Below are 26,385 nucleotides of genomic sequence, written 5' to 3'. Positions count from 1 at the left end.
TCAAGTTATCACCTGTGAGGTGTGTAAGGGTCTCACTCAGATATTCCTGTACACAGCCCCCTGGGATCCCCAGATGCTGGAATGCCAAGTAACAGCAAAGTGTCAGAGGCTCAGTGTAAGGAAGAAGGGTCAGCTGCTGCGTGCTGGTCCAGACCCCTCCCAGACAGGCTGGCATCCTGCAGGCTTGGCCCCAACCAGGACACAAGGAGGAGTGTTTTCATATTTATTTCATTGATTTTGGATCAGTGGGTCACCCCCCTGCCCCTGCCCACTCCTGCCTGGCCCTCTCACACCCCAGGGCTGTGTTTCATGATGTTGTGCCCACGGTGTTGTTTGCTTAGGTGCTTTGGGTCCAGTGTGGTTCCTGAAGGCACAGAGGGAAGGGTGGGCTGGAGCTGTGCTCTCTGCTCTGCCCAGCCCCTGTGGATGGGTGACTGAGTGCTGTGTGGACTGGGGGACACGAGCATCTGGGGATCACTGGGGATGCTGCCTGATTTCTCAAAAAGTTGCCTAGAAACCAAACTCAATATTGCTGAACTTCAACAGGTCTGCAGTGCAGAACTTGCTGCACAGGGAAAAGGATTTTTTTGTTTTTATTATTATTTCCTACTTTTTTTCCTCTCCTACAAGAAATAACTCACTTTTCAGCTGTTGGAGAAGGTAGTAATTGATCTAGAGCTTTGCAGTTTGCCTTCCGGAATGGTTTTATTCTTGATGTAGGAATAAAATTCTGTTAGGTCAAATACACAGCAATAAATACAAGAAGCACATTAACTTTAATATATTGGATTATTCCACTTGGTGGTGACAGGGAAAAAAACAAGATTTAATTCCCCTGGCAATGCAAGCACAGAAAATCACTTTCCCTGCCCATGTTTTTTTCTGTAAAGTCATCTTTGTCTGTCAATGCTGGTGCTGCAGGCTTTGGTGGGGTTTAATTTTACTTTTTTATTTTAACCTGGTGTGAAAGCAGGATGTATTTTCTGCAAGTAAATTGTTCACAAATTCCCTCAATGCCTTTCATTTCTTGCCGTTGCAGGCTCCTTCCCTCCTGAGCTGTGTGGAGCTCTCAGTGCTGTCAGAAAAAGGGGGATTGTCATGATTTGGCAAGGTGGGGTGTGTTTTAGCCTCACTCTGCCATAGGAGTGGGGCAGTCACTTCAGCACAGGTGCTCTCCTTTTCCCAGGTATGCTGGTGTTGGTTTCTCTTCCTACCTTGAAGCTTCTCAGCTAAAACCAGCATTTGCTTTTCCAGACAGCTATTTTTGTGAAGTACCAGCACCCTTCAGTGCCAGAACATCTTCTGCACCTTTCCTTGTGTCCCACTCTCCAGTGATGTCTTGGGGCTCCCATACAGTGGTGAATGCACCCAGCAGTGCATGAATGACTCCCAAGTGATATTCCTTGCAGTGCTGAAGTCTTTCTTCAGGTCTCAGACCTTGTGCTGAGTCTTCCCTCATTTTTCTGGGAGAGCAGTGACATTAGAAACTTTTCCCACAATCCTTGCCTTTTCACAGATTTCTGTTTTATGCTGGAAAAATGACAGGTGAGAAGAGGCAGGAATCACTTCTCTGCTTGCCATCATGGCAGACAGGTGGAAGATGGCTCTGCTGTGGGCCAGGCAAACAGCAGAAAGATTGCAACAGGGATTTTGTCTGGGTGAGAGAGGAAACAGCGTGGTGGAGGACTGGAACAAAGGGTTTGCAAGGGTAAAGCCTTTCCAGCCAGAAAGCTTTGAAAAAAGACTGGACAAATCTGTGTCAGGAGAGATGTACAGATGGGAAGGGATCCGAGTTAGACAGGAGAAGGGGACTTGGAGCAGCCAGGCCTGGGTTGCATAGCTGGAAGTTTGTGTGTGGTTCCAAAGCATTTCTCTCCTATGTGGAAGTTAGCAGGAGAGACTGGGAAAAGCAAGGTAGCAGTGTCTGTGTGGGTAACTGAGTCTTTGTGGGGTTTTCATCAGTCCAGGCACAGTTACCAATAAACCAGCCTGCTGCAGCAGCACACAGACTGTCTGATTGTATTTGTCTGAGAGAAGAAAGACTTCACGATAATCCTGCTGACAATTAATTGGCTTTTGTTCAGCAAGAGTGAGCAAGATCTCATCTTAATCTGTTTCATTATTTCACCTTGTATAGCACAGTCAACACAAGATTAGGTTTAATTTTCAAGTCAAATGCAAAGCCATTACTCATATCTGGATCAGGATTTTATCTGTTCCATTTTGCAGTGCCTCGTGTGTCAATATTAACGAGAGGAGCTGCATTGTGTGTGGTGAGGTAGAAACATCACTGCTCGACTTCAGGACCTTCTGCAAGGATTGCAAGTAGCAGAGCTCTGATACCATCCTTCTCTACTCTCAGCTCTTCAAAAAAAATGTTCGTGCTCAGGGAAGCTTGGAGATATATATATATATATATATATGTTTTAAGACTGAAGTGCTTTCAAAGACAGAACCCCCATTCAATAGGAACTGGATAAATAAGGTGTAAATACAGCATTATGTGTGTATATATGTATGTCTATATATGTGTATGTCTATATACGCATATATATATATATATATATATATCCCACTGCATTTCAGTGCTTCTGAGCATGGCACATCTGCAGTGTGCTCTGTGGGAGGCAAGCCAAAGCTTCCTCCCCTCCCTGTCAGTGCCCAGCTGATGTTGCCCTGTTCTTCTAAGTTCTTCTAAGCCTTCTGATTTTTACATTTTTGTAATGGAGTTTCTCATGCACTTTTATGTAAATAATTATTGGGTTTGCATTCTTTTCTGGAGAAGGAGAAATTTGATGGACTGTTGACTGTCATGGGAGAGGTGGCAATTTCATCCTCCAATTCAGGGTCACTTTTGGAATTCTATAAATATCAACGTTGAAAAATAAACTTCCCTTCTTTTTTACCTTGGAGATTCCAGTGTATGTGTCATTTTATTTCGTGTCCTATTGCGACAAGCCCGTTCCTGCTGCAGTGAGATGTGTTTCCCCACCATCCATCAGCCCCATGAGAGCTCTTATGGCTTTGCTGCAGCCTCTCTGGAGCACTGATTGCACTGTGGTTAATGGCTCTGCACAGATCCAGCTGCAGATGAGTTGCTCTGAGTGCCTGCAGGGGAGGTCAGCCAAGGGCATGTGTGATGTACCTGGGATTCCTGCCTGCTTGGGGAGGGCTCTGCATGCAGAGGAGGTGGGCAGAGGGGATGTGAGTGGCTTTTTATTCCAAGGGAAATATAGGCTGGATATTAGGAAAAAGTTTTTCACACAAAGGGTGATAAAGCTCTGGAATGGCTGCCCAGGGAGGTGGTGGAGTCACCATCCCTGGGTGTGTTTAACAAAGCCTGGATGTGGCACTGGGTGCCAGGGTTTAGCTGAGGTGTCAGGGAACAGGTTGGACTCAATGATGACCTTGAAGGTCTCTTCCAGCCTCTCTGTGATTCTGAGTGCCTGGGCATGGTGCACCAGCAGACACAGACAGCCCTGCTGCCCTGGGTGGGACTCCTCTGAGTCTTGTGGGCTGCATTAAGGTGAGAAAATACTCTGCAAGAAAAGGCATGTTACTAATTTGAGTGATGCTTCAATGCTCTGGGATAGTGTTGAGCAAACTGTGCTGCTCCCGCTTGAATTTGAAAGGCCTTTGTCTGTGTTCAGGCAGCTTTCACTGCTCTGATTACTCACTGCAGTTTGAAAGGCTGCCTGCACCCAACAGAGGTGTGTTGTGTCTGCTGCCCAAGAGCCAACAATCCTTCCAAAATAGATGTGTATAGATGTCCTGGATGGCAGGGACAAGCATTAAGGTCTGTGCAGCAAAGGCTGCACTGCACACCACGCCAGCAGGCACTGCTAGAGGATGAGAGGAAAACATTCACACTGAGCTGCAGCCGGAAAAAACAAGGTGCAGGGCTCAGGAGCAGACCCAAAAGCAGCATCCAGACCGGTGTGATGACATCTCCTGTGCCAGCAGCAGCTCCTGCCTGCAGCCCGAGTGCCCTCTGCTGTCACTGCCCAGGGACCCGAGCTGAGCAGGGTGACACAGCCCCCAGCTCCCTGCCCCTGCAGAAAATCAGCAGGATGGCTGCTGTGGCAGTGTTGGAAACGAAAGGGTTTAATAAAAGACAAAATAACAAACAGAAAAACCAATCCAGGTATAAGAGGTTTTTGCTCCTGGTAAAACATTTCACAAAAGTTTTTTTGTTCACTTCTTTTTCTAGTAAATTGTCCAGGTGGGACTTTTTGGCTTCTGGCCAATTAGCTATCCTTAAGTTTGAGGTGAAGTCCCTTAGGCCTATGAGATGCCTTTTCACCTGATTGAGGAGAGAAACTTCTGGGTTTCTTTCCTTTTTAGGGGGACAAAGGAGAGTTATGCCACTCTGTGAAGAGAGGGCAAAATCCTACACTGTTGTCACTACAAGACACAAAAAACCACAACATGAACACGCTGCTGTTCTGGAGGTAAAAAGGGAAGTTTATTTTCTGATTCCAACATTTATAGATTTCCAAAAGTGACAGTGGATTGGAGGGTGAAAGTGCCACCTCTCCAACGACACTGGACAAACCAACAGCGCATCAAATTTCTCCTCCTCCATAAAAGAATGCAAAACAATAAGTTGTTTACAGAAAGTGTGTGAGAAAGTTCGTTACAAGAATGTAAACATCAGAAGGCTTAGAAAATCTTAAAACACCAGGGCGCCACACCATATGTGTGACATCTCTTCTCAGGTGTCAGTCTTGCTCATGAGCGTGTTGTTCTGGTTGTGGAGCTCTGCTTTACATAAAGGCTGCTGTGGAAGGAGCTCAGCCCTCCGAGCAATCCTTGTGCTTGCCAGGTTCTGTGAGACTTCCCAGCTGAACTCACTGTAGCTGCTCTCTCTGCAATCCCCTAGTGTGTCCCCAGCAGGAAAGCATCTTTAGGTCCTTATTTTCCTCCTAGGTAAGGAGTCTGAGGCAGGGGAGCCACTGCTCTGAGGAACTAACTGGGTGGAAGGAGAAGCAGGAATCAGGTTGTTGCCCTGTTCTTCTAAAGTTCTTCTAAGCCTTCTGATGTTTACATTTTTGCAATGGAGTTTCTCACACGCTTTTATGTAAATAATGATTGTTTTACATTCCTTTCTAGGGTAGGAGATAATTGATGGACTGTTGATTTGACCAGTGTCGTGGGAGAGGTGACAATTTCATTCCCCAATCCACTGTCACTTTTGAAAGTCTGTAAATATTGGAGTCAGAAAATAAACTTCCCTTCTTCTTACCTTGGAGTTCCAGTGTGTGTGTGTGTCATTTTATTTCATGTCCTACTGCGACATCAGGTCAGCTCAGTGCCAAGGCTGCTGACATTTGGGCTACTTTAGTTAGCTGTGTGACGTGGGACAGCAGTGAAGGAGGTGTGGGAGGGGCTGCAAAGGGAGATGTGAGCCTCAGGGAGTGTTTCTTCACTAGTCCAAGGCTCTCCAGTTCTTGGGAGGGTTTATGCTCTTGACAGGCAAGGGTAAATCCCTGGTTTTCCATCCCACTGCCTGTGACCCTGCTGATATCTGACCCTATCTCATTTTTTAGAGAGCAATGTGCCAACAGCAAACACCAAGGTGTGGGTTCAAGCCTGTGTGGGCCATTTACTCAAGAGTTGGACTCAGTGATCATTTTGGGTGCCTGCCAACTCAGAGTAATCTGTCAATCTGTTCATCTCTGCTGCAGTAGTTGATGCTCTGCTATACTCTTTCAGAAGTGCTATTCCCAGCCTCTGTAAGCTGATTTAGAAGGAATCAAGTTCCTAAACTACCCTCCCTTTTACAAATGGCCAGAACAGCTGGGCTGCTAGCAACAGGGAATTGTCAGATAGATTGCTTTTATTTTCTCCACCAAGTGTCTCATCCCCAGTCTTAAATTGCCTAGTGGGGGAGAAAACTCCTCAATCTGTCCACAATCCCCCAGATGGGTAATAATAGATGTTTCATATAGAAAAATTCTATTAGACTTTACAGGAGATGTATGACAGTGCTTCCTTGCCAGGACCCCATATTGCTCTGTTCTGCTCCTCTGCAAGAGACTTGCTGTAGAAGTTAATATGGAAAAAAATCAACCAGCCAAAATCAACCAACCAAAAACCAAAACACCAAAATTACACCAAAACAAAACCAAAAACCAAACAAAAAAAAAAAAACCCAAAAAACCAAACACCACAAAACCAACACAAAAAACCCCAACCAAAACCAACAACAACAACAACAACCAAACCAAACCAAAACAAAAAAGCCAAAAAAAAACACCTAAAAACCCCAAGGAGGGGAAAAACCAAAACCAGAAAATGAACTAACAAACTCCTTTTAACTATAATGAACATTTATATCCCAGTTTAACTGTGGTGATCTTTGTAGAAAATAAAATTACAGTGGTATCTTGTCCAAGAGCAGACACCAAGTGGAATCAGCCACCCAGGACAGCAGGTGCCAGCTGGTAAGAGCAGGACAGGGCTGTGGTGCTGTACTAGGGCTCCTCTTGGTGCCTCTGAGTGTTAAAGCTGTAGGGGTAAGAGATTGCCTGTGGTGTCTTGGCAAAGAGGGAAAGGCTCCTGTCTCAAACCCTCCAGTGCCATCATCCACCTGTTCCATCCCACTGTGGGTGTTTGGAAAACACTGCTGTGTTCAGCATAGCTCAGCACGGCTCGGGTGCCTTGTGGGCATGATGTGCAAAGGAACAAGAGCCCTTTCTGCAGCTCTGGTTGCCATGACCAAGACTGGGAGGGGACCCTTTTATGTGGTTTTGGCTTTTTGGCATTTTTTTTCTTTCTTTATCGTGAATGTTCCAGCAAGACTCAATCTTTGTGTTTTAATGCTCAAATTTCTAAATACCCTGTGTTTGGGGGATGCAAATATCCGAAATAAATCACTTAGGCAGACCTCTTTCTGTCTGTACAGCACACATCTGCATTGGTCACCAGTGTCCCCAGAAGCTCCTGTGTGGTGTCACACAGCTGCCTGCTGGTGTTGGCACAGCAGAAAGCAGAAGGAAGTCACCTTGAAATGGTGGGTGACAGAGCCCTGCAGAAGCTGGGAGATTTAATACATGTCAGGCCTTTTGCCACAGTTACACTTAGTTTCTGTAATCCTATGAAACTGCACCATCTCGATTTCCATGAAGTCTGTAAGGCATGAGAAGCCATTACCCTCCTGCACTCTGCCTGTCTCTGGGTGATTTGACATCACCTTGGAACTGGGGGTACATGTATGGTGCAGCGTGTTCAGACTTACAGTGTTTGATCAAAATTCAAAAGGCATCTGGAACAAAATAAAAAAATATCATGTGAGCAAGACTTTTTTTTTTCCCCGTGTACCCAGACACTTGCTTTGGGAATCTAGTACTGACATGGCTGAATGTGAGGAGTAATTGCTCCCCTGAGGTCAGCCCTGGCTTTGTGAGCAGCTCTGTGAAGCAGAGGTGGCTGTTCTCTGCAGTGAGGCTGCAGGCACTGAGTGTCTGGGAAAACACTCTTGGAGGGGAGTGGGAAGGTCAGGACAAGCTTTGCAGGTGGCCCCTGACAGCAAATGTGAACATGGGGTGTACTAGGGGGACGTTATGATGCTTGTATCCCCAGTTTTGTGTTCTATTTATGCTGGATATTATGTTCTGTGCCTTCAAGACTGGCTCTGAAAAGTGTTTCGTTTTGGTTTTGTGTTTTGTTTCGTTTTGTTTTGTTTTATCAGCCTGCTCACTCCCCCACAGTCGGCGGGACACAGACAGGACAGTGCATAGTGCTGTTTTTGCTTTTTGCTTTTGCTTTCACTTTGCTCCTGCTCCTGCTTTGCTCCTGCTTTTGCTTCTGCTTGTTAGTTAGTCTACCTAGGCAGTCCAAATTTTCCCTGGACTGTTTTTCTTTCCTTTTCTTGAAACCACTCGAGCCTGCTCTGGATCTGGGACCTGGCACACACAGAGAGTTTGCATCTTGTGGCTGCAGCAGCTATCTCCAGCACCAGAGGGACCAATAACAGTGACCACTACCAGGAGAGACTTTCTGGATTTGCCGTCTTTTTCAGAGTGGTGAAAGAGTGCTGTCATCTGGTATTGTTCATTTTGTGTGCTGGAGGTGCTTTGACTGTTAAATAAACAGGTTCTTTCCACTTCTCTCTGAGGAATCCTTCCTGAACAGGTTGTGAGGAGGGGCCGTGTGGGTTTGCTTTCTGGAGGGGCCCCCTTTGGAAGTTTTCTCCCAGATTTGCCCTAAACCAGGACAGGGGAGTAGTGGCATAAAGAGGGAGTGCTGGAGAACAGAGCTCAGGCAGCTGTGTTCATTTTAACAGAGCTGCTGGGCAGGCTGTGCCTAGACAAACCCAAAGTGGGGACCATGGGCCTACCTCATATGTGCAAGGGCCACAGCATCTGAAGGCTTAATTCTGAGGTTTATCCTGACTGTAGGATGGTCACTTAGGAGAGGTTCAGTTTAACAGTTGCATTGCATGAAATACTGATCCCCTCACTATACTGATTCCTCAGGGACAAATGGAGGGATTGTTTCTTCTGGGGGCAGGGAGTTGGCAGTGAGCTGATTATTAACTAAAAGTTGCACTAAAGGCTAAGGGGGGGTAAAGCAGCACTGCATGACAGTGTGTGCAGGGGTAAGGGAAGGGAAACAACTACATTCTGAACTGATGCTGGTGCCTCCTGGGCCAGAATTGAGGTTGAACTCACAGCAGAGCTCGTGACAAATGACCTGGAAGGTGTGCAGCAGGGCTGGGCTCTGTAGAAGCCTCCCTGTGCCTTCTCTGTGCCTTGAATGGACTCCCACTCTGTTTGAATGCACTTCTGCTTGCTGTTACACTGCAGACCCACTGCACATTAGGTGCCTCCCATGGCCTCAGGGTGCTGGGAACAGAGCAGGTGCCTCTTTCAGGGACACCCATGGTATCACACACAGCTCAGTGACTGCTGCTTTTGGAGAGAGCTGGCTGACATGCTCCACATCATCAGAAGGCGGATGCTTGAGCACAGGGGACAAACACCCAGTACAAAAGAGGAAATCCACACACAATTGTGTCACTTTATTATGTTTGCCTGGACTCTGTGTGTGTGTGGCACCCAGGTGCAGGTGTGCAGAAAGCCTGAGGAAGTAGCATGCACAGGGTCCAGGTGGGAAGCTCCTTCCTTTGGCTGCAGGCAGTAGCAGTCACTACATGTGCAAAGAGGCACTCAAATGGCAGCCCAGGGAGGGAAAACACACAGACACAAAAATAGACTTTCTTTAGGCAACACCAGCTCTGTTAGGGGATGCTCTTCTGAGTGGAATAACTAGCAGGGACAGTCTTGGTTCAGGAATGCTTAGAGGTCTGTTCAGGATGGGGCACACAGCCCTGAGTGATATCCAGAAAGGTGGGAGACTGAAGCTCTGTCTTGTCAGCAGCACATGGCAGAGGCAGACTGTGCTTGCAGACAGCAGAGGTGGAGTGAGGCCAGCAGCTCTGTGTCCTGCTAGCAGAATCACACTGGATAACCAGGATGCTTGCTGCAAGAAGCATGCAGAGGCCAGGGAGGGGTAAATGAGTTTGTTTTCATTTGTTTCTGGACCCTATCCCAAATTTTTTTTCTAACCCACTTCCCTAAGTTGCTGTCATCTCTCTCTCTGCCAGCAATTACTCTTGGATGCCATCTATCTGAGGGAGCCAAATGAAGCCCCCGGGCTGGACACCAGACATGTTTCTCTTTCCAACACTTTCCTTGATAAATGGATGCTGGGAACAGTGTAAGAGAAAAGGATTCAACCTCTCTTGCTTTGCATTGTCACTAAAAAATGAACTAACAGTATTGACAGCCAAGCTAGAGCTCCTCTGTGGTAAAGAATGTTACCTTTTGATAAATGGAAGAAGCCAAGGTTCTCACTGCATGTCATGGAAACAGCTGGGGACAGGGCTCTGGGTTTCCCTGGTATGTTTTGAGACACAGGGTCTGTGGTTTTCCTTATTCTTTTCTTCCCACTCTACCTTCCAGAAAATATACTTAAAGTATCCCTTCAAGTTAAGGAGTGCCCAAGTCAGGGAAGCAGGCAGGAGAGACAGCTGACTCAGGCTGGGCGCCAGGGATTACAGACTAACAGAGGAGGTCTGCAGGATTTTTAGGTGATCTCCTGTCTGACAGAGAACACCAGTGCAAGTGGTGAGGCCGAGTCTTGTGGTGCATCCACAAATTCATTCACATTCTTTGCATAGTCCTCTTGAGGAAGGATGGGTGGTGGCTCCTGGCGTCCTGTGCAGAAGGGCCATTTGCTCTACAGCCAGCAGCAGCACCATGCAGAAACCATCCAAAGGCTAGGGATGCCCTGAGGGAAGTCAAGCCCAGCATGCAGATCCTGGCTGAGCATGGCTATGGCTCCACTGTCACGCTGCTGTGGGTGACACGGACGCCGTACCAGCCCTTCCAGAACAGCGTGTCCTGGCCGCCGTGCTCAAAGCGCACGAAGCGCACCCCGGGCCCGTAGCTGGAAAAGGTGTGAGAGATCTTTGGGAAAAGACATAAAAATGATTGTTAGTAAGTGTCAAACCACCACAAACCTACTGCTGTTCAGTGCACAGAGCCTTCAGCCCCACTGGCCACAGTCGGAGCTGCCAGGCTGGGTAACACTGGGACACTGACAGTGGGAGAAGCTTTGATCCCATTGCTCCGAGGCCACCGAATCACTCCCAGCTGGACATTGTGTGTCCAGTTCTGGCCCCTCAGTTTGGGAAGGACATTGAGATGCCTGAGCACATCCAGAGCAGGCAACGAGGCTGGGGAGGGGCTTGGAACACAAACCCTGTGAGGAACCACTGAGGGAGCTGGGGGTGCTCAGCCTGGAGAAAAGGAGACTCAGGGGTGCCCTCATCACTCTGCACAGCTCCTGAAAGGTGCCTGTGCTCAGCTGGGGCTGGGCTCTGTCTCCAGGCAGCACTGACAGAACCAGAGGACACAGCCTCAAGCTGCTGCAAGGGAAATATAGGCTGGATATTAGGAAAAAGTTTTTCACACAAAGGGTGATAAAGCTCTGGAATGGCTGCCCAGGGAGGGGGTGCAGTCCCCATCCCTGGGGGTGTTTAACAAAGCCTGGATGTGGCACTGGGTGCCAGGGTTTAGCTGAGGTGTCAGGGAACAGGTTGGACTCAATGCTCTTGAAGTTCTCTTCCAACCTTGTGATTCTGTGACATCTCCTGCACCTTACACCTGCTAGTGGTGACTCAGCAAGTTTCCTGTAAAGCAGCCTCCCTTTTCCTTTTTCAATCACAGGATCATGGCTCCAGAGAACACACGACAGAGCCTTCTCCTCCCCTTGGAGAATCCTTCTGCTTAAAAATATTCCTGATTCATGTAGGTTGGGTGTCACCTGCTGAGCCCATACCTGTAACTCACCTCAGTCCAGCTGGCATCATTTCCCTCTGGGATGGTGACAGTGTCACTTTTGTACTCAGCCAGCACATCCTCATTCTCAGAGAGCAGCTTCACACACAGCTCATAGAGGCAGCCAGCATCACTGCGTCCTGCATACCTAAAGGAGAGCCAAGGTGTTGGCATTACCTCTAAGAGCTCTGCAAAGGCTCCACCATGCTCACCAAGTCACTGAGGCCTTGCCTTGAGATGGAAATCTGCAATGGTTCTTAGGCCAGCCCACCACCTCCCCTCACTGACCACAGGAACCTGGGCTTGGAGCTCATGTGCTCCAACAGTTTAAAGCCTGTGAACTGTCTGTGAGCCCTGTCCCACATCCAGGACCCTGGCAGCTGAGGTTTTAAGGCCCAATATATAAACAAGGTCTATGCCTGCCCTCTCTTCCTTATCTTTCTTAACCCTCTGCCTGTCCTCAGAGCCTTCCTTAATACTTACCAGTCTCTTACCATGATTTTAGGCTGGGTTGTATCCATCAGCTCTTCCCAGTAGCCCTCAGCCCTGAGGTCAATGACCTGAGCCTTTCGACACCACCTGAAACACAAGATGCTACTTGGTATGACAGTCTCTCCTGGGGCTGGGAGAACCAAAAATGCCCTCTTTCCTGAGTAAGAGAAGAAAGCAGCCTTACTCATAAGATGTGACAAAGTATTTATGCACTTCTTCACTAGGAAATTCTTTTCCAAAGTCCCCTGGGAGCTCTTCAATTTTCCAGCCATCACCTCCATTCTCTACCTCTCCCCAGTGCTCCAAGCCTTCTGCAAATGTCAGAAAAGAGACTTGGATGAGTCCTGTGGATGTGGGGAACTCGACCCTCCCACTGGAACCCTCCTCTGCCTTGTGAAAGTTTGATATTAGACACAGCAGTAATCTGATATGCAGACTATGGATATGTTTGTCAAGTAGAGGTCAGGAAAAAACCTTTAGTCTGACTGAGCCTAATCACTCCAAACTTTAGCATTCCCCAGCTGTGCACATGGGGGTTTATGTACTCCAGGGAGAGAATTCAGGTATTCTGAACAGTGTCACCAGTTTCAGTGTCACAGCACACAAAGACTCTGGGGACAGACGCTGATTGATTTATTTCTAAGTTTTCTAAAGCACTGAGTGGTATTTTCTGAAGCAGTAAGACCTTAAACATCAGGGTTTTCAAGAGAGAAACCTGGATGTTGGAAAAGCTTGCAGAAGGTCACTTGTAAACAAAATGGGGGAGCTGTGTTGATACTGCTTTGGTCTGTGATGTGTGAAATTGTTGCTGCTGGGGTTGTGAGGCTTGGTTACTGCTGCTTATTGCTAAGCAGCTTATAGCTCTGGCAAGTGAAGGTCACAAATTCAGAATAATGGCACATGGGGTGTGTGCCCAGTCTGTAACATGGGCTGAGGTGAGGAGGGTAAAAACATGACTGGCCTGAGCTGCTGCAAGGAAAGAAGCCTGAAGGGCTTGGTGAGCTGAAGGTAGACTCACCCCTGAGCTGGGAAAGGCTTCATCTCTCCTGTCATGGCTTAGCAAGAAGCAATAGAGAAACAAATGCCACAGCCATTACTGTGTTGGATGGTTTCTACCAGGACATCTTTGTGTCTCAAACATGATTTAGATCCTTGCAGAGGTTAGATAAAGTTAATGTCATATAAAGCCCTTTGCAAAGGCTGATTATCAAGGGTCTTTGTGCTCATTAAATGATTTGCCTGTATGGATTGAGTGACTTTACTCTTGGGCAGGGAGAAAATTCTGCAACCTGACAGCAACTAAGATCTATTTTCACAGACTAGACAAACACAATTCTCAGTGACTGGTCATCTCTCTGACACCCTGAAGCTTGTTGTGATCCTCTCACCTTCACCGCATGGGTTCTTGATGAGATTCTTCCTTTTCTTACTCAGGAAGTAGAAGCTTTGCCAGTTCTCTGCATCTGACTCTGCTCTGGTGAGGCCTTCCTGCTGACACTTGAGGATCCAAAGTGCAGCTCCATCAACCAGGTTCTTCCACTGGCAGCAGACCAGGCGGCACACCAGCACCAGCTCCACGGCAGGCAGCGAGGCCAGGATTCGGATCAGGACTGCTTCAGGGAGGGACTCCATCCTGGGGCAGGCTGGGCACAGCTGGCTGAGGCACAGGGTGCAAAGCAATGGTGAGGTTCTCCCAGCTTCAGCAATGCCAGACACTGATGCAGTAGAAAAAAAGGGAAAATAAATATTTTATCTGAAGGCATGATTTGGATTCCTAGCCTCAAGGTCTCCTGCTCCTCATTACATTAATAGCCTGAAGCAGATTACTATTTTTATATTCTAAGTAAAAGCCCTGAATGAAATCTGCCCACAAAATGTGTGTATTTGACCACTGAGTTTGTTCATTTTCCAGGCTGGAATCAGCCCTTCCAGAATCTCTGCTGCTGCAAAAATCAACATCCTAGTAATGATTTCCTCTGCAGAGGAAGGCACATGGGTGTTTGTTCTGCCTTTAAGAACATCCCTGCTAACAAATGCTGCAAAGCAGTACTTAAATATTCCAGCTTCTTGCCAGGCACCTCTGCAGTGGTTCATTCTATATCTGACAGTCTTTTCCTCAGAGTGCTGGCACTTAATCAGGAGCCTGTATAAAGTAAAGGTCTGAACATAACTGAAAATAACTCAGCTGATCTTCTCTAATATCCTATTGTCTATGGCCTCATAACTGGAGGAATTAAGTCAGAAGTGTTTGCTCTAACTCCATGTGCTAATTCTGAACTCCAAACAGCTCTCTGCTGCCCTGAGGTCCAGTCCAGGTGCTGCAGGGCTATGGAAAGATGAGTGTGCAGATTCAGAGCCCGTGTCATCCCTGAGGGACGCACTGTGACACTGCTTTTATGTCACCTGAGTCCTGGTGCTGGGAAGCTGCTGAGATTGCAGCAAACTGCATGGATGCAGCCAAACCCCTCGGGAATGACTCATTAAGCCTGGGAGAGCACTAGGAACAGAGGTGAAATAGCCTGGCATGCAACTAAACAAAATGCGGGGGTGCCAAACCTGGCAAGGAAGGGAAGAAACTGGGAGTCACTGCTGTAGCAGCATCCTAAATCTAGATGTTCAGATGTGTCCTCTATCTGCACTGCACCCAGCAGGGGCAAACTGTAATTTAGAACTCCCTGGCTTTTATGGGACAGCATTAGTGATTTTTTATTTTCCCCGCACTTCCAACCCTCAACCACAGTCCCGAAGGCCAAAACGCAATTTTTTAAAAGTAGCCGGGAGGGATCATGTTGGTTTCATCTCGTACAGGAATTTCAGAAGCCTCTCCTGCTCCCTCCCCGCTGTTAGCCAGGCTTCCCCCCGCATTCGGGAGAGGAGCAGAGGTACCTTTCCTTCTCTCCCCCAGGTAAGCATCCAAACCGGGAAGGCTTTGCCCAGGACATGCTCGGGGCAGCTTTGCCCATCCCTTGACGCGCTCGGGGCACACGCGCGTCCCTCCTCCTTCCCCAGCGCTGCCCAGGGGACACCGGGGAAAACCCGCGGAGGCTCAGGGGAGGCACCGAGCGCTCTTACCTGAGCGGCGGCGGCTGCGCGGGCTGGCCGGAACCGGGCTGGCCGGAGCCGGGCTGGGCTGGGCTGCCCAGACACGGCACCCACCGGGATAGAGCGCCGGGCCCCGCCCAAAGGCCCCGCCCAAAGGCCCCGCCCAAAGGCCCCGCCCAAAGGCCCCGCCCCGCGATTCGCCCAAGCGCGGCCCCGCCCCGTCCCGGCCCCGCCCCGCGGCCCCACATCCGCGTCCGGAGGCGCAGATGGGCGGAGCCAGGTGAGGCCGGGCCGGGGCCCTCGGGCGGGCCCGGGGCCGGGATCGCGGCGGGGAGCGGGTTTGGGGCTGGCCGGGAGGCTGTTAGTCACGAGGGGAAACCGCCTGTGCTTCCGGCAGCTCGGCCCGCCGCGCCGGGGATCCGCCGTCGCCCTCCTGCGGCCCGCGCTCTGCCATGGCAAGCATCGCGGACCTTCCCGAGGACGTGCTGGTGGAGCTGCTGTCGCTGCTGCCCGCCCGGGACCTGCTCCGCAGCTGCCGGCTGGTGTGCTCGCAGTGGCGCTACGTGGTGGACCTGACCACGCTGTGGAAGCGCAAGTGCCAGCGCGACGGGTTTTATCGTCACAGCTTGGAGAGGAGCGTCTCTGACTGGAGGACCTTCTATGTGCTCTGCCACTTGAAGAGAAACTTAATCAAGAACCCTTGTGCTGAAGGTTTGTTTCACTATTTATAATAAAGGAGTAAGAGTTTCCGAGCAGTCCGGGTGAGTCAGTGTCATGCATGGCTCAGCTGCTGCTAGTGCTGTGGGACTGTCCAGCTGTTGGGTGGAGCTCTGCTAGGCCAGATCACAGCTCGACTCCTGCAGTAAAACTGCTGTAGGCAGATACCTATGTATTTACCAATACTTTGTGGTTTTAGCCAGAAAAATCTGGAATCAAAAGATTCCAATATGGCAGGCAGTGACAATTAATTTGCACTGCAAGTACAGTGTGGTAGTGAAACGATCAGGTATTGGGACCAAACATTTGGGCAGCTGGAGAACTTTTATTACCAAGGACTTGACTAATATAACTACAGTAATCCTACTTTTATTGCTGCTGCTGATTTTCTGATGAGGTCAGGAATCTGCTACCTGCTGTCCTAGATGCTGACAGCCACATAAAGGTAATGGCAGCATAAAGACAGGAGTCACTTAGAGCTGTAGGGAAATACAGTGGATCTGAAAACATCAAGTAGCTTCCTAGAATTCTTCTGTTGCTGATTCTAACAAAAGCTGAGATCCTGCTGGTAGCTGAAGTGAGGTCCTAACCCTCACCTTGGACACCTGTGTTTTTAGAGAACTTCCAGCACTGGAGACTTGATAAGAATGGAGGAGATAGGTGGAAAATTGAAGATCTGCCTGGAGCTCATGGAAATGATGTGCCTGACACCAGAGTACACAAATACTTTGTCACTTCATATAGGTAAGAGCTGGATTCCAGTTATCTGGAGCTGGGAAACCTGTTTCCTCCCATCTGTCTGAAAAGGCACCATGGTTAGAAGGCTGGTGGCAGGTTACTGAACCTTAGATCACCTGTGGGAAAAGGAAGGAGCTTCATTAACCCTTCATGCCAGTTAATCTAAAGAGATGGGTACTGCTGAGAGAATTGATCACAGCAGGGGCTAAATTTCCCTGCCTGACCAGGAACTTCCTGGAATTTTTATAGTTAGGATAATCCTCATGGGATCCCTGCTTCTCCTCTCCCAAAAGTGGTAGAGAAAGGTTAAGGGTCTGGCAAACTCAGTCAACTGCACTGACAAGACAAGGTCAAAGCTCTGTAACCTTCAGGAGTGGTAGGTGTGTCACAGAAACAATTTGTAATAAAAGCTGTCACCAGAGAATCAACAGCTTTTACAAGCACTAGGCACTGGTTTCTTGTTACCAGTACATCAATAAAGAGACCCCTCTTAATCCAGCTTGTAAGTAACTGTTCTTTTTATCTTGGGGTGAAGCTAATTTGGTTCATTTTCTTGTCAGGTTCTGACTATGGATAAGGCGGGGTTTAGCCAGGTCAGCTTTGTGGGCCTTCAGGATCTGGGTGGGTATTAAAGCTGTCAGGAAAAGGACAGCAAGAAAGAAGTGTTCTGCAGAACTGTATTTCTATGTCCGTTTCAGGCCATGTTTCAAGTCTCAACTCATTACCCTGGAAAAAGAAGGCTATTGGAATCAGCTGATGGATGAGGAACGGCCTGAAATTACAGTCAAGGACTGGTGAGTGGAAGCACTGAAAATTAGAATTTCTGGCATTGGTCTAGAGGTAAGCTAGGCTTCTGGAGCTTTTCATGACATAAAATCAGTTTTTTATTCTTTGGGAGTTGTAGTTCTTGAGGAAGAATAAGCTAAATCTAAACTTACTCAGTGGACTACACAGTGGCAATCCTGTGAAGGGTGGGATAGCTCTAAGTTCTACACCTTCTCTATAGCTATGGGGATGACACTCCTTCACTCCTTTTCCTCTGCAGACAGGGATCCCCTTGGAGACTGCTTTTGAAAAATAAAGGAAGCTGAATGCTGTATATACAGCCCTGCTCCTTGATTCCTCCTGCCTCTCCAGGTACGCTGCCAGGTTTGACTGCGGGTGCCGCTACGAGCTCACCGTGAGGCTGCTCTCCACAAACCACGACGTCCTGGAGGAATTCCATCCCGAGCCAGTGGTCATTGAGCAGTGGAGTGATGCCAAGTGGAGAGAGGTGAGCAGCAGCCAGGGAGGCAGGAGCTTTACAGCAGTGTTGTGACACTTGTGTTGCAAGTCTTACTTGGCCAAAAGTGCCAGTGGACTTTCTCTGCTCTTCAGCCTCCTCTGCTCTGTAGAGAAGGTGAGTCAGTGCTTGCTACTGATGATGCTGAAGAAGCAGTAGTGTCCTGAATGAGACAGATACTATTTTTAGGTGCCCAGCATTTTCTATAGAGTATCCTATGGGCTTCTGTGTTGTTTTAATGCAGTCTTTTTAATTGTTTCTTGGTTTTATGTGAGATTCTGTCTAAATAATTAAACAACAAGAGCAGATTTCAGGGGCAAGAAACTGTTTTAAAACTACTGCATGGATATCCAAGTATTGCAGACTTAACTTTTCTTAAACAGTTACAGGTGTTTAACTGGTTTGATTTGCTGTACATTCTGCATTAGATGTTACTTATACATGCACTTAAAAATCAAGCTCAATGTTAGCTTAGCTCAGATAGGATTTTGGGGAGAAGCTGAGTGAGAAAGGCTTCTTTCCTCCCCCTGTCACCCCCCTCCTCCCCCAAAAAACAGGGAATGGTGCACTTTCAATGAAAGTTATCTGGGCTCAGGAAGAGCTCTAAGACTCACACACTGTAGTTTTCTGAGCTTCTAGGTGAACACTGGTTCATTTAGGCAAATTAAGAGGAATTCTCTTTTCTGTCCAGGTTTCCCACACCTTCCGGAATTACCCAGCAGGAGTTCGTTACATCTGGTTCCAGCACGGGGGCCAGGACACCCAGTTCTGGGCAGGATGGTATGGGGTCCGTGTGACAAACAGCAGCATCACCATTGGGATGTGAAGCACTGTGGAAGGGTTTGCTTTTACCTCAGGACTGTAACCAAGTGGCCCTGGGTGCACGATCTGCCTGTGCTGTCTGGGTGTGTCCTAGCTTTGTCTTGCAGCTCTTGTTCACAGCAGAACTTCAGCAGGCCCAGCCCTTTGGAATGGTGTTCTGTCTTCATCTTCCATTCTCTTCTACCATGGATGCTACTCCGATTATTAGTGCCCTTCCAGAGAAGAACTGGGACAATTAAATATGAGATCTATCCTTTCTAGTTAATATGTTCCTAAGCTAACACACACAGTCTTAAAGACACTTTCTTGTTTATGGAACATAGGAAAGATAAGGCTAAAATGCTTAATTTCAGATTATCAATGGTATCTACAAGGACTGTGCCACAGATTGTTTTGTATGGTATTTTCTTTCCTGTTTCAGCTTTAATATTCAGTTAAGATTTATGATCTGCATAAGACCCTTCATAGCATCAGGAAACTGTCACTCCTTGTTCCTAAGTGCTGTGTCACTAGCAGTGAATTCCTTATCCTTTCTCTTAAGCCTGTGTGATCAAAATGGTACCTGCCTTCCTATCCAAAACAGTCCCTTGGTGTTTGAATAAACAGGTAGAGAAAGAGGAGGTAAAAAGTCCCTTCAGGCAGCTGCCTAACAACACAAGTGCCTTTTGATTGTGCTGGGCTATTCCCACATCACCTTTGGTTTATACTGAGCAGTGTAACCCAATATAAAATGTTAAAGCAGTGCCCAGACTTGATCTGTAATGTTCCTACACTTGTTACTTGGAGGAAGCGGGAGGTGCTGGACAGGCTAGTGTACCAAATTCTCTGACAAACAAGCTCAGCTTGTTTGAACTGTGTCTCCCACCCTTACATACCCAGAACTAATGCTAAGGCCCTGTTCCATCTCCTCTGACAGGATTATTAGTGCTTTCCTTGCTTATTCTCAGTTAGGAGTAGGATACTTGGCAGATGTCCTTGCTGGGCAAACAAATTCCACATTTCTAATGCCACCTCTGAGTGAAAGAGGAGAGACCAAGGTTGTACCGCCTTTCATAGGAATTGACAGAGTCCACATACAGGCCAGAAAAGCAGTGGAAGCTACACAGAAAATAAAAATACTTCTTCACTGAAGAAGGGAGCCTGGTTTTGACAGAACTCAGCCCAGTTCAACTGGGGTAAAAGTTGGTATTTATTGAAGACTACTTGGGATGGTCACAGTGGACAGACACTACATAAGGCCTCGCTCCCCCTTAGCACAAATGTTGCTCTTATGGACTGTGTGACAGCTCCTAGCTGTCTATCACTGCCTGTGTGCAATGGAGCTGCCCTTTTCAGGTGAGAACTGGACTGGTAATAAAGCACTGACTCCCCAGGGATGCACTGTTTCAACACCTGTACTCTCACACAAGTCAAGATGGGAACAGGCTCTGGCTCCCCATTCCAAGTCAGTTCTTTATACAGTGGTAAGAGCACTTGAAATAAAGAGGCAGCAGCTGCTCTACATTCACCCAGAAGGCCAGCTGAAGAGATGGTTAACAAGATACAGTTTGTGACAGATCTTACTCCACTGGAAGATCAGATGAAGCTTGAAGGCAAGGAAGATTTGAAATCAGGTGCCTTTGTGAGCTCGCTCTTCTACATAAAGCTGCATCTGGAGAGAGAAACAAGCAACAGTCCTGTTAGTATACAGGCAGGTGAATGGAAAAAAAAAAGCCTGCAACAGGCTGAATAGGAAGTGCTTATACCTTCCCCCATAACCAGGTTTCCTATTTTACTATGAGGAGTCTTGCCCTGCTTTGATTACTGGCACAGACATCTGCAAGACTCAGCTACTGCTCAGCAGTATGTTTTAAAGTTGTTACACCACAGAAAACTGCAGAGCTGATGTCAGAACATTCAAAGCTCAGAACTACAGTAGGTTCAGCACCTCTTGGTCAGAATGCCCTGCTCACCTTTAAGATGTCAGATGTCATGGTTTTCAGGGGAATAAGTCGGGGGTCGTGCATGTGCACGTCTTGCTCATCAGCAAGGATCCAAGGGAAATCCTGGGGGCAGGAACACAAGGTGTTAGAGGCAGCACCCAGCAGTGCTGTAAGGTGAGCTCCTCCTCAGCACTTGTTTTGTGTTAAGTTGAAAGAGAGACAGAGTGGCTGAGGGAAGGAACAGGCAATTCAAACATTCCACAACAACAAAACACTTACATGCTTGTCCCCAATGCTCAGCATAATTGTCTTCAGTTACAGCATCAAACTGTGAGGTCAACCCACTTCATTTACTGCAAAGGTGACATCTCACTTCTTCAAAAGATACACTCTCAGCTGTCCTGAGCTACCATGCCCAGTTCATTACACCAAGATTGAACTGCAACTCCAGAATGCTTAAGGCATGGGTTTCCATCCTGCCTTGGAAGTCTACAGGTGGGTCTACTACACAAGTTTCCATTGCCAAGCAATACAGAACAGACTTTCATTTTGAAACTATTTTATACTTTGCTAGCTTTATTTGTTATGCCTTATGACACTGAAAATAACTTGACTCAGGAAAAAAGATTCCTTGTATCTAAGCAAGGATTCTTAAAAAATAATCTTCTTTAGAAAGTGTTCTGCACACAGTTTCCTGTAAGATACAATGTATTTGTGCCCCCAAACCTACTCATTACATTAATCTTAGTCTTTCTTGCTCTTTATACAAAATCAGCCACCACACAGTGGATGGTGGGTGACGGCTGCTTTTTTGCTTGATTAAATTCAACTACCTGTTCTACATGCCTGAGTATTTCCAAGTGTTTGAGCAAGCACTGGACAGTGAGTATTGTTACAATCTATTTCAAGACTTGAAGTCATCTGCAGAGGTGGCTGTGTGTGGGAAATGTGCTGTCAGCTCACCAGCATAAACCATTTCACCACATTTCAAGTACAGTTATGATGTGCCTCATGTGACACCAACCTCCACGTTCAAAATATCTCTCAGCCTTAACCTTAAAGATGCCAAAAACTCTGCACTGCCCAGTCTTTGCTATGCAGCTTCTCACACACAATCAGATACCTGAGGATATCACTCACCTTTATCACCTGGATCTTTTCCATGTTGCGTGTGGCGGCCTCCCGCGTGTGAACCAGAACTGTGAAGGTGCAACCTAAGAGAAGTGTCAGGTTCCAGCTCAGGGGACAGCTCCCAGAGGGTCAGCCAAGCCAACCAACGCCAGGCATGAGGCTGTTTGGATCCAAGTGACATTTACCTGGGGGGTTGTTGTCCAGCACAGCATCACACACGCTGATTTTCAGGATGAAGGCACGCAGTAGCTGCTCCACGTGGGACAGCAGGGACTCAGAACTGTGGAGGAGACAGCAGTTGTTACTGGCATGCAGCAAAGGCCTGAAGTTGCTCCCAGAATATCTTTCAGGGCTGGGTGTTGGATGCCATGGGCAAACAGAAGTGGAAACCTCACCTAATGGAAAGAAGAGGTGGCTGGGTGATCTCAAAGACAAATCTCTCCACGGGGTGGTGCTCTTTATCCAGAATTACAACCACAACTTTCTCCACATCGTTCTGCAGGAACCAAGACAGAAAAATCCCTCCCTTAAACTGTCTGCTGCCCACAGTGTGCTTCACATTCTTTGATGCAGTGGAGTTGTTTGGGCTCACAGCGAAAGCACTTATCCAAAACCTGACTTCAGATTATTCTTAGCAATCAGAAAAAAAAATGCTTTTGCAAAGCCATTTCTTGCTGGATGTTAAGCTGCCAGCTTGTGGCTGAGGGAGAGGAAGTGTGCTAAATTGCAAATTCCTCTAGATTCTGTTCTGGAACAAAGGAGGAAATGCACAGCCATCTCACTGCATCACTCTGGGAGGGACACTGATGAAGTTAAGATACATTCAGACCATTGTCCAAACAGAGCAGCTTTGTACAACCACAATTTAGAACAGACCTAATTCCATTTTCTACATGTGCATTAAGACTGTCTGTAAAGAGCAAGGCATACAAAACCTGCCAGCAGCCTCCTGGAATATTTCATTGGTCACACCATTCTCTTGCAAAACCTGGAGTCCAGGCCTACCTTTGCTTCCTGGTTCACAGCAAAGCATTCAAACTGTTCTGCCACAGCAGGTGCTTAAACTCGGATGGATTGTAAAGCAGAAAGGTAGGATGATGTAACTGGAAATACACAGACATGTGTCCTTGTGTGGTACATGAGACAAGCAAGGCAGGGTCTTAACTGCCAGGAAAGGTTATGATGATTTTAGTTTTGTTAGGAACTTCTATCAGCTAGTATATTGTGTATGGTACATGTGTAAACAAATGTTGCAGTTAAGATAATATTTATGTTCTCTTACTTCCTAGTAAATCCACCTGCAGTACTTTTGCCCAGGTCCCCAGTGTGAGCTCACCTTCTCCAGCAGTGGCTTTACACAGTGCAGCGTGTCCTGGATGTACTGGTTCAGCTCTGGGTGGCAGGACATCTGCAGCAAACACAGGGAAGAGTCAGAGCTGTGTTTGACATGAGCCAGGACAATGCTAAAAGGGAAGGGAAGATTTAAACAGAAGCACTAGGGTGTACAAGGCACTCAAATCATGCTTCAAATAGTGCTGAAAAATGCTGAGTTGCCCATTCAAATCAGCAATTCCTTCAGGGAAGGGTTGATCAGCTGAGGCAGATCACTGCACCCACACAGTTGTTGTAAATCTGCAATGCATACCCAGAACAGCATATTGGGAACAGCATATTCCAACCATCTCTACTTCCTAGTAAACACGCTCTCCTGTTACTTCACTGCACAGAGCTGGGGCAGCTTCTACTACTGCTATCCATGAGCTGCTTGTCCCACTTGCTGTATCCTCAGCTATGGGGCTGTTCTCTCTTATGACAGGAACTAAGCTCTCCTCAAAAATAAGTCCATTAAAAAGTCCTCAAAAATAAGTACAGTAAACAATCACTTGCAGTGTAAGTTTTTTTCTGGTGAGTGTTGATTGATCCTTGCTATTTTGCTTGTCCACGTGGCTGTCAGCTTCCAGGAAAATCTCCTACCTGGACAGGTACATTGTATTTTTTCCTCTTCTGAAAGATCCCAATAGGGTAAACTTCTCTGACATACAAGATGAGGTGAACAGCCACTTCCAGGAATTCTGAAAGAACATCTGCAACAACTGAAAAACAGAAGTAAAGGATGCTGGAATAAGGTGTGGGAAAGTAGAGCAACACCATAGACTCAGGGGACCTTTTTTACAGGTTAGTTTTTTCTGCATAAATTTCACCTGCCTCCTCTTAGCTGCAGAAAGTTTAGGGACAAAGCAACCCTACAAGACTCCCCCAAGCTCAGTACCCAAGAGGAGCCTCACAAGGACACCAGCTGCAGCTTAGTATAACACATTACCTTGCCCAAAGTTGAGGTCCTGCCTTGTGAGAGTGGTCATCTTCCCCAGACCCTGGAAGAAACCACAAAAGGAATGATTATCCTCTGGCTCCTGCATTATTCATCTAGACTGTTCATGGAGCTGTACACCAGAAGACCCTGTGAGCACCCCCCATAAGCCCAGTCTGTCCTCAGGGATTACCAGCAGTGCACAAACCAGTGCTCACATCTCAGGATGAGAGATTATTCATAATTTAATTACTGGGGTTTTCAGTCTCCCTCCATTTCTGGGATACAGGAAAGTTCAGACAAATCCTTTTTAGTAACGCAAGAAACACTGGGGTTTTTTTAAAGCTCCATAGTACTTGCCTTTTCTAAGCCCTATCTCTTACTATAACACAAGAACTTCTCAGGGTTTTGGGTTTATTCTGACACCACCATAAACCATTGCTTGTCCAAGCTTGGAGCCACATCTTCCACTGACACAGGTTTCCAACTGCTGCCACTGCCAACAACTTCTGAGATGCTCTCTGCAGTCTCAAGGAGCAAACCCTTGAGAGCAAACCCTGCAGAGCTGCATAATTAAGTCAACTTTGTGGCACAGGATTATAAAATTCCTCAGGTTGGAAGGCACCTGTAAGGATCATGGAGTTCAACTCCCTGCTCCTCACAGGACCACCTAAAACTGAACTATGTGACTTAGAGCATCATTCAGCTGCTCCTTGAACTCTGACAGGCTTGGGCTGTGACTACACCCCTGGGGAGCCTAAAATTTGTGAGCAGCAAAGGGCAGCACATTATTGTGACAAACTGGCTCTCACGTGCCAACAACTGAACAGCAGATGCTGGAGTTCAGCTTCCCAACAGCTCCCCCTGCATAGCAGACTCCATGCCTTACACAATTTAAGCCACAGTGTACATAATTATCTATTAGAAACTTTACTTTGTTTCATTATTTTATCCACACTCTCTGCAAGCCAACAAATTCTAACCACTAACAGCAGCACCATTCATGAGCTGCAGAGGTCTTTAAATGCCTCTGGCTCCACCAGTAACTCAGGTGTTCTACAAAGACTTTTGACAAACCACAGATGTTCCAATAAGCTCTTTAGACACTGATTCTCAAGCTGTTTTAGCTGCAACACAACACGTTTTCCAGACCTGCAAAGAATTAGTTCAACCTGCACAAAACAGGGATCTACTTTCATCCCCAGTTTTTAAAACAGATATATGTATATATATATCTATAGATATAGATATGTGTGTGTATATATATATAACATATCACTGTATACATATATATACATATATATATAACATTTTATATCACTGTATACAAGGACTTCCTGGAATATTAGTGATCTGCTACACTAAACAGAATTAACATAGTTAAGCATCTCATTTAGCACCCCAGCCACAGTGGCTCTCAAATTGAGTATCATACATTACAGAGTATCATAAACATACATACATACACAAACATATCATACATACACTACAGAGTATCATAAACAATCTGTGTTTTTAGAGGTTTAGGTTCACATCCTCCCTTAAACTTCATTCCTTCTTCAAGAGATGCCCGAGCAACCCAAGGCATCCACCCTTCCACAGTCACAAAGTAGGACCTAGGCACTACACGCTCAAGGACTGTGCAGGCTGGGAGCTCATGGAATCACAGAACAGCTTGGGTTAGAAGGGACCTTAAAGCTCATTTACTGTAATAACACCCTGCCAGAGGCAGGGCCACCTTCCACTGCCCCAGGCTGCCACAACTCCACCCAACCCGGGGATGGGGCACACCATGGAAGCACAACCCACCGCCCTGCCCGTGCCTGCCACCAGAGCTCCCGCACCAGCCCAGAGCAGCCCGCGCAGCCTGCCCCAGCAGTGCCGTGCCGTGCCGTGCCGGGCTGCAGCCACCGCCGCTCCTCGCCCGCTCTGCGAGCAGGAGGGAGGGCGGATGGGGCCAGACCCCCGACCACGGCACGGCGCTGCCCCTCCTCAGCATTCCCGAGCCCGGGAACCGCTCGGGAATCGCCGGGGATCCCTCCCGGCACGGGGCACGGCGCTGCCCCTCCTCAGCATTCCCTCCCGGCACGGCGCTGCCCGCACGGCCCGCCGCCCGCCACTGCCGCCCAGGGCCCCGCCTCAGCACGGCCCCCGTGTCTCCCCCGGCCCCGTGCCCGCGCAGAGCTCGTGCCCGCCCCGCTGCCTCGGCGCAGCCAGCGGGGCACGCCGAGCCACCAGCGGCTCTGCCTCCCCGGGCCCACAACGCGGGGGGAGCCCGCGGGAGAGCGGAGCCCGCCCCGCCGCGCAGGTGAGCGGGGCTCACCCGCTCCCCGCCCCCGCGGGCTGCCACGCCTTTGTCTCCGGTCTTTGTCTGTCCCGTCCGTGCCCGGGGCAGGGGCCGCTGCTGCCGCCGGCATCCTGCGCTCTCGCAGCTCCTCCTTAGCGCCGGGCAGCCCCGCACCGCGCTCCCGGGCATGGCCCTGCGCTCCTCCCGCGACCCCCGCACGCCCAGAGCCCCCCGCCCCTCCCGGCCCCACCTCCTCCGGCACCATGCACCCCGGTCCCCCGGGATTCCCAATGTCC

At 48.1% G+C, this 26,385-nt stretch overlaps 3 protein-coding genes across 7 annotated transcripts; 1 reads left to right on the top strand and 2 right to left on the bottom strand.

Moving 5' to 3' along the window:
* Positions 1 to 9,011: 9,011 nt before the first annotated feature.
* FBXO2 (F-box protein 2) lies at positions 9,012 to 14,967 on the bottom strand. Of its 3 annotated transcripts, none has more exons than XM_039697584.1 (6): positions 14,913 to 14,967; positions 13,229 to 13,555; positions 12,025 to 12,151; positions 11,832 to 11,927; positions 11,350 to 11,496; positions 9,012 to 10,475 (listed from the first exon to the last, which is right to left on the bottom strand). In XM_039697584.1, exons 2-6 carry the CDS (start codon positions 13,470 to 13,472, stop codon positions 10,355 to 10,357), a joined length of 735 nt encoding a protein of 244 aa, XP_039553518.1. In that variant the 5' UTR covers positions 13,473 to 13,555; positions 14,913 to 14,967; the 3' UTR covers positions 9,012 to 10,354. The 3 variants fall into 3 exon arrangements, with proteins under 3 accessions (XP_039553518.1, XP_039553516.1, XP_039553517.1); XM_039697582.1 differs by having other exon boundaries at positions 11,361 to 11,496; XM_039697583.1 differs by lacking the exon at positions 14,913 to 14,967 and having other exon boundaries at positions 11,361 to 11,496; positions 13,229 to 14,896.
* Positions 14,968 to 15,119: 152 nt separating this feature from the next.
* Positions 15,120 to 18,664, top strand: LOC120496744 (F-box only protein 44-like). Its single transcript, XM_039697464.1, has 6 exons — positions 15,120 to 15,162; positions 15,280 to 15,593; positions 16,217 to 16,343; positions 17,036 to 17,131; positions 17,475 to 17,610; positions 18,311 to 18,664. Exons 1-6 carry the CDS (start codon positions 15,149 to 15,151, stop codon positions 18,443 to 18,445), a joined length of 822 nt encoding a protein of 273 aa, XP_039553398.1. The 5' UTR covers positions 15,120 to 15,148; the 3' UTR covers positions 18,446 to 18,664.
* A 921-nt stretch (positions 18,665 to 19,585) lies between these two features.
* MAD2L2 (mitotic arrest deficient 2 like 2) lies at positions 19,586 to 26,363 on the bottom strand. 3 transcript variants are annotated; one of them, XM_039697468.1, is made up of 10 exons: positions 25,906 to 25,927; positions 25,818 to 25,819; positions 23,815 to 23,866; positions 23,469 to 23,587; positions 22,831 to 22,902; positions 21,890 to 21,990; positions 21,680 to 21,774; positions 21,504 to 21,577; positions 20,394 to 20,486; positions 19,586 to 20,092 (listed from the first exon to the last, which is right to left on the bottom strand). In XM_039697468.1, exons 3-10 carry the CDS (start codon positions 23,852 to 23,854, stop codon positions 20,051 to 20,053), a joined length of 636 nt encoding a protein of 211 aa, XP_039553402.1. In that variant the 5' UTR covers positions 23,855 to 23,866; positions 25,818 to 25,819; positions 25,906 to 25,927; the 3' UTR covers positions 19,586 to 20,050. The 3 variants fall into 3 exon arrangements, with proteins under 3 accessions (XP_039553402.1, XP_039553400.1, XP_039553399.1); XM_039697466.1 differs by lacking the exons at positions 25,818 to 25,819; positions 25,906 to 25,927 and adding an exon at positions 26,340 to 26,363; XM_039697465.1 differs by lacking the exons at positions 25,818 to 25,819; positions 25,906 to 25,927 and adding an exon at positions 25,288 to 25,790.
* Positions 26,364 to 26,385: the final 22 nt, after the last annotated feature.

The sequence above is a fragment of the Passer montanus genome, unplaced genomic scaffold (assembly GCF_014805655.1).
Source record: "Passer montanus isolate IOZ18808 unplaced genomic scaffold, ASM1480565v1 scaffold118, whole genome shotgun sequence".
NCBI classification, from domain to species: domain Eukaryota; kingdom Metazoa; phylum Chordata; class Aves; order Passeriformes; family Passeridae; genus Passer; species Passer montanus.
The sequence above is the reverse complement of the archived record's forward strand: the minus strand, read 5'-3'. Positions and strand labels throughout refer to the sequence as shown.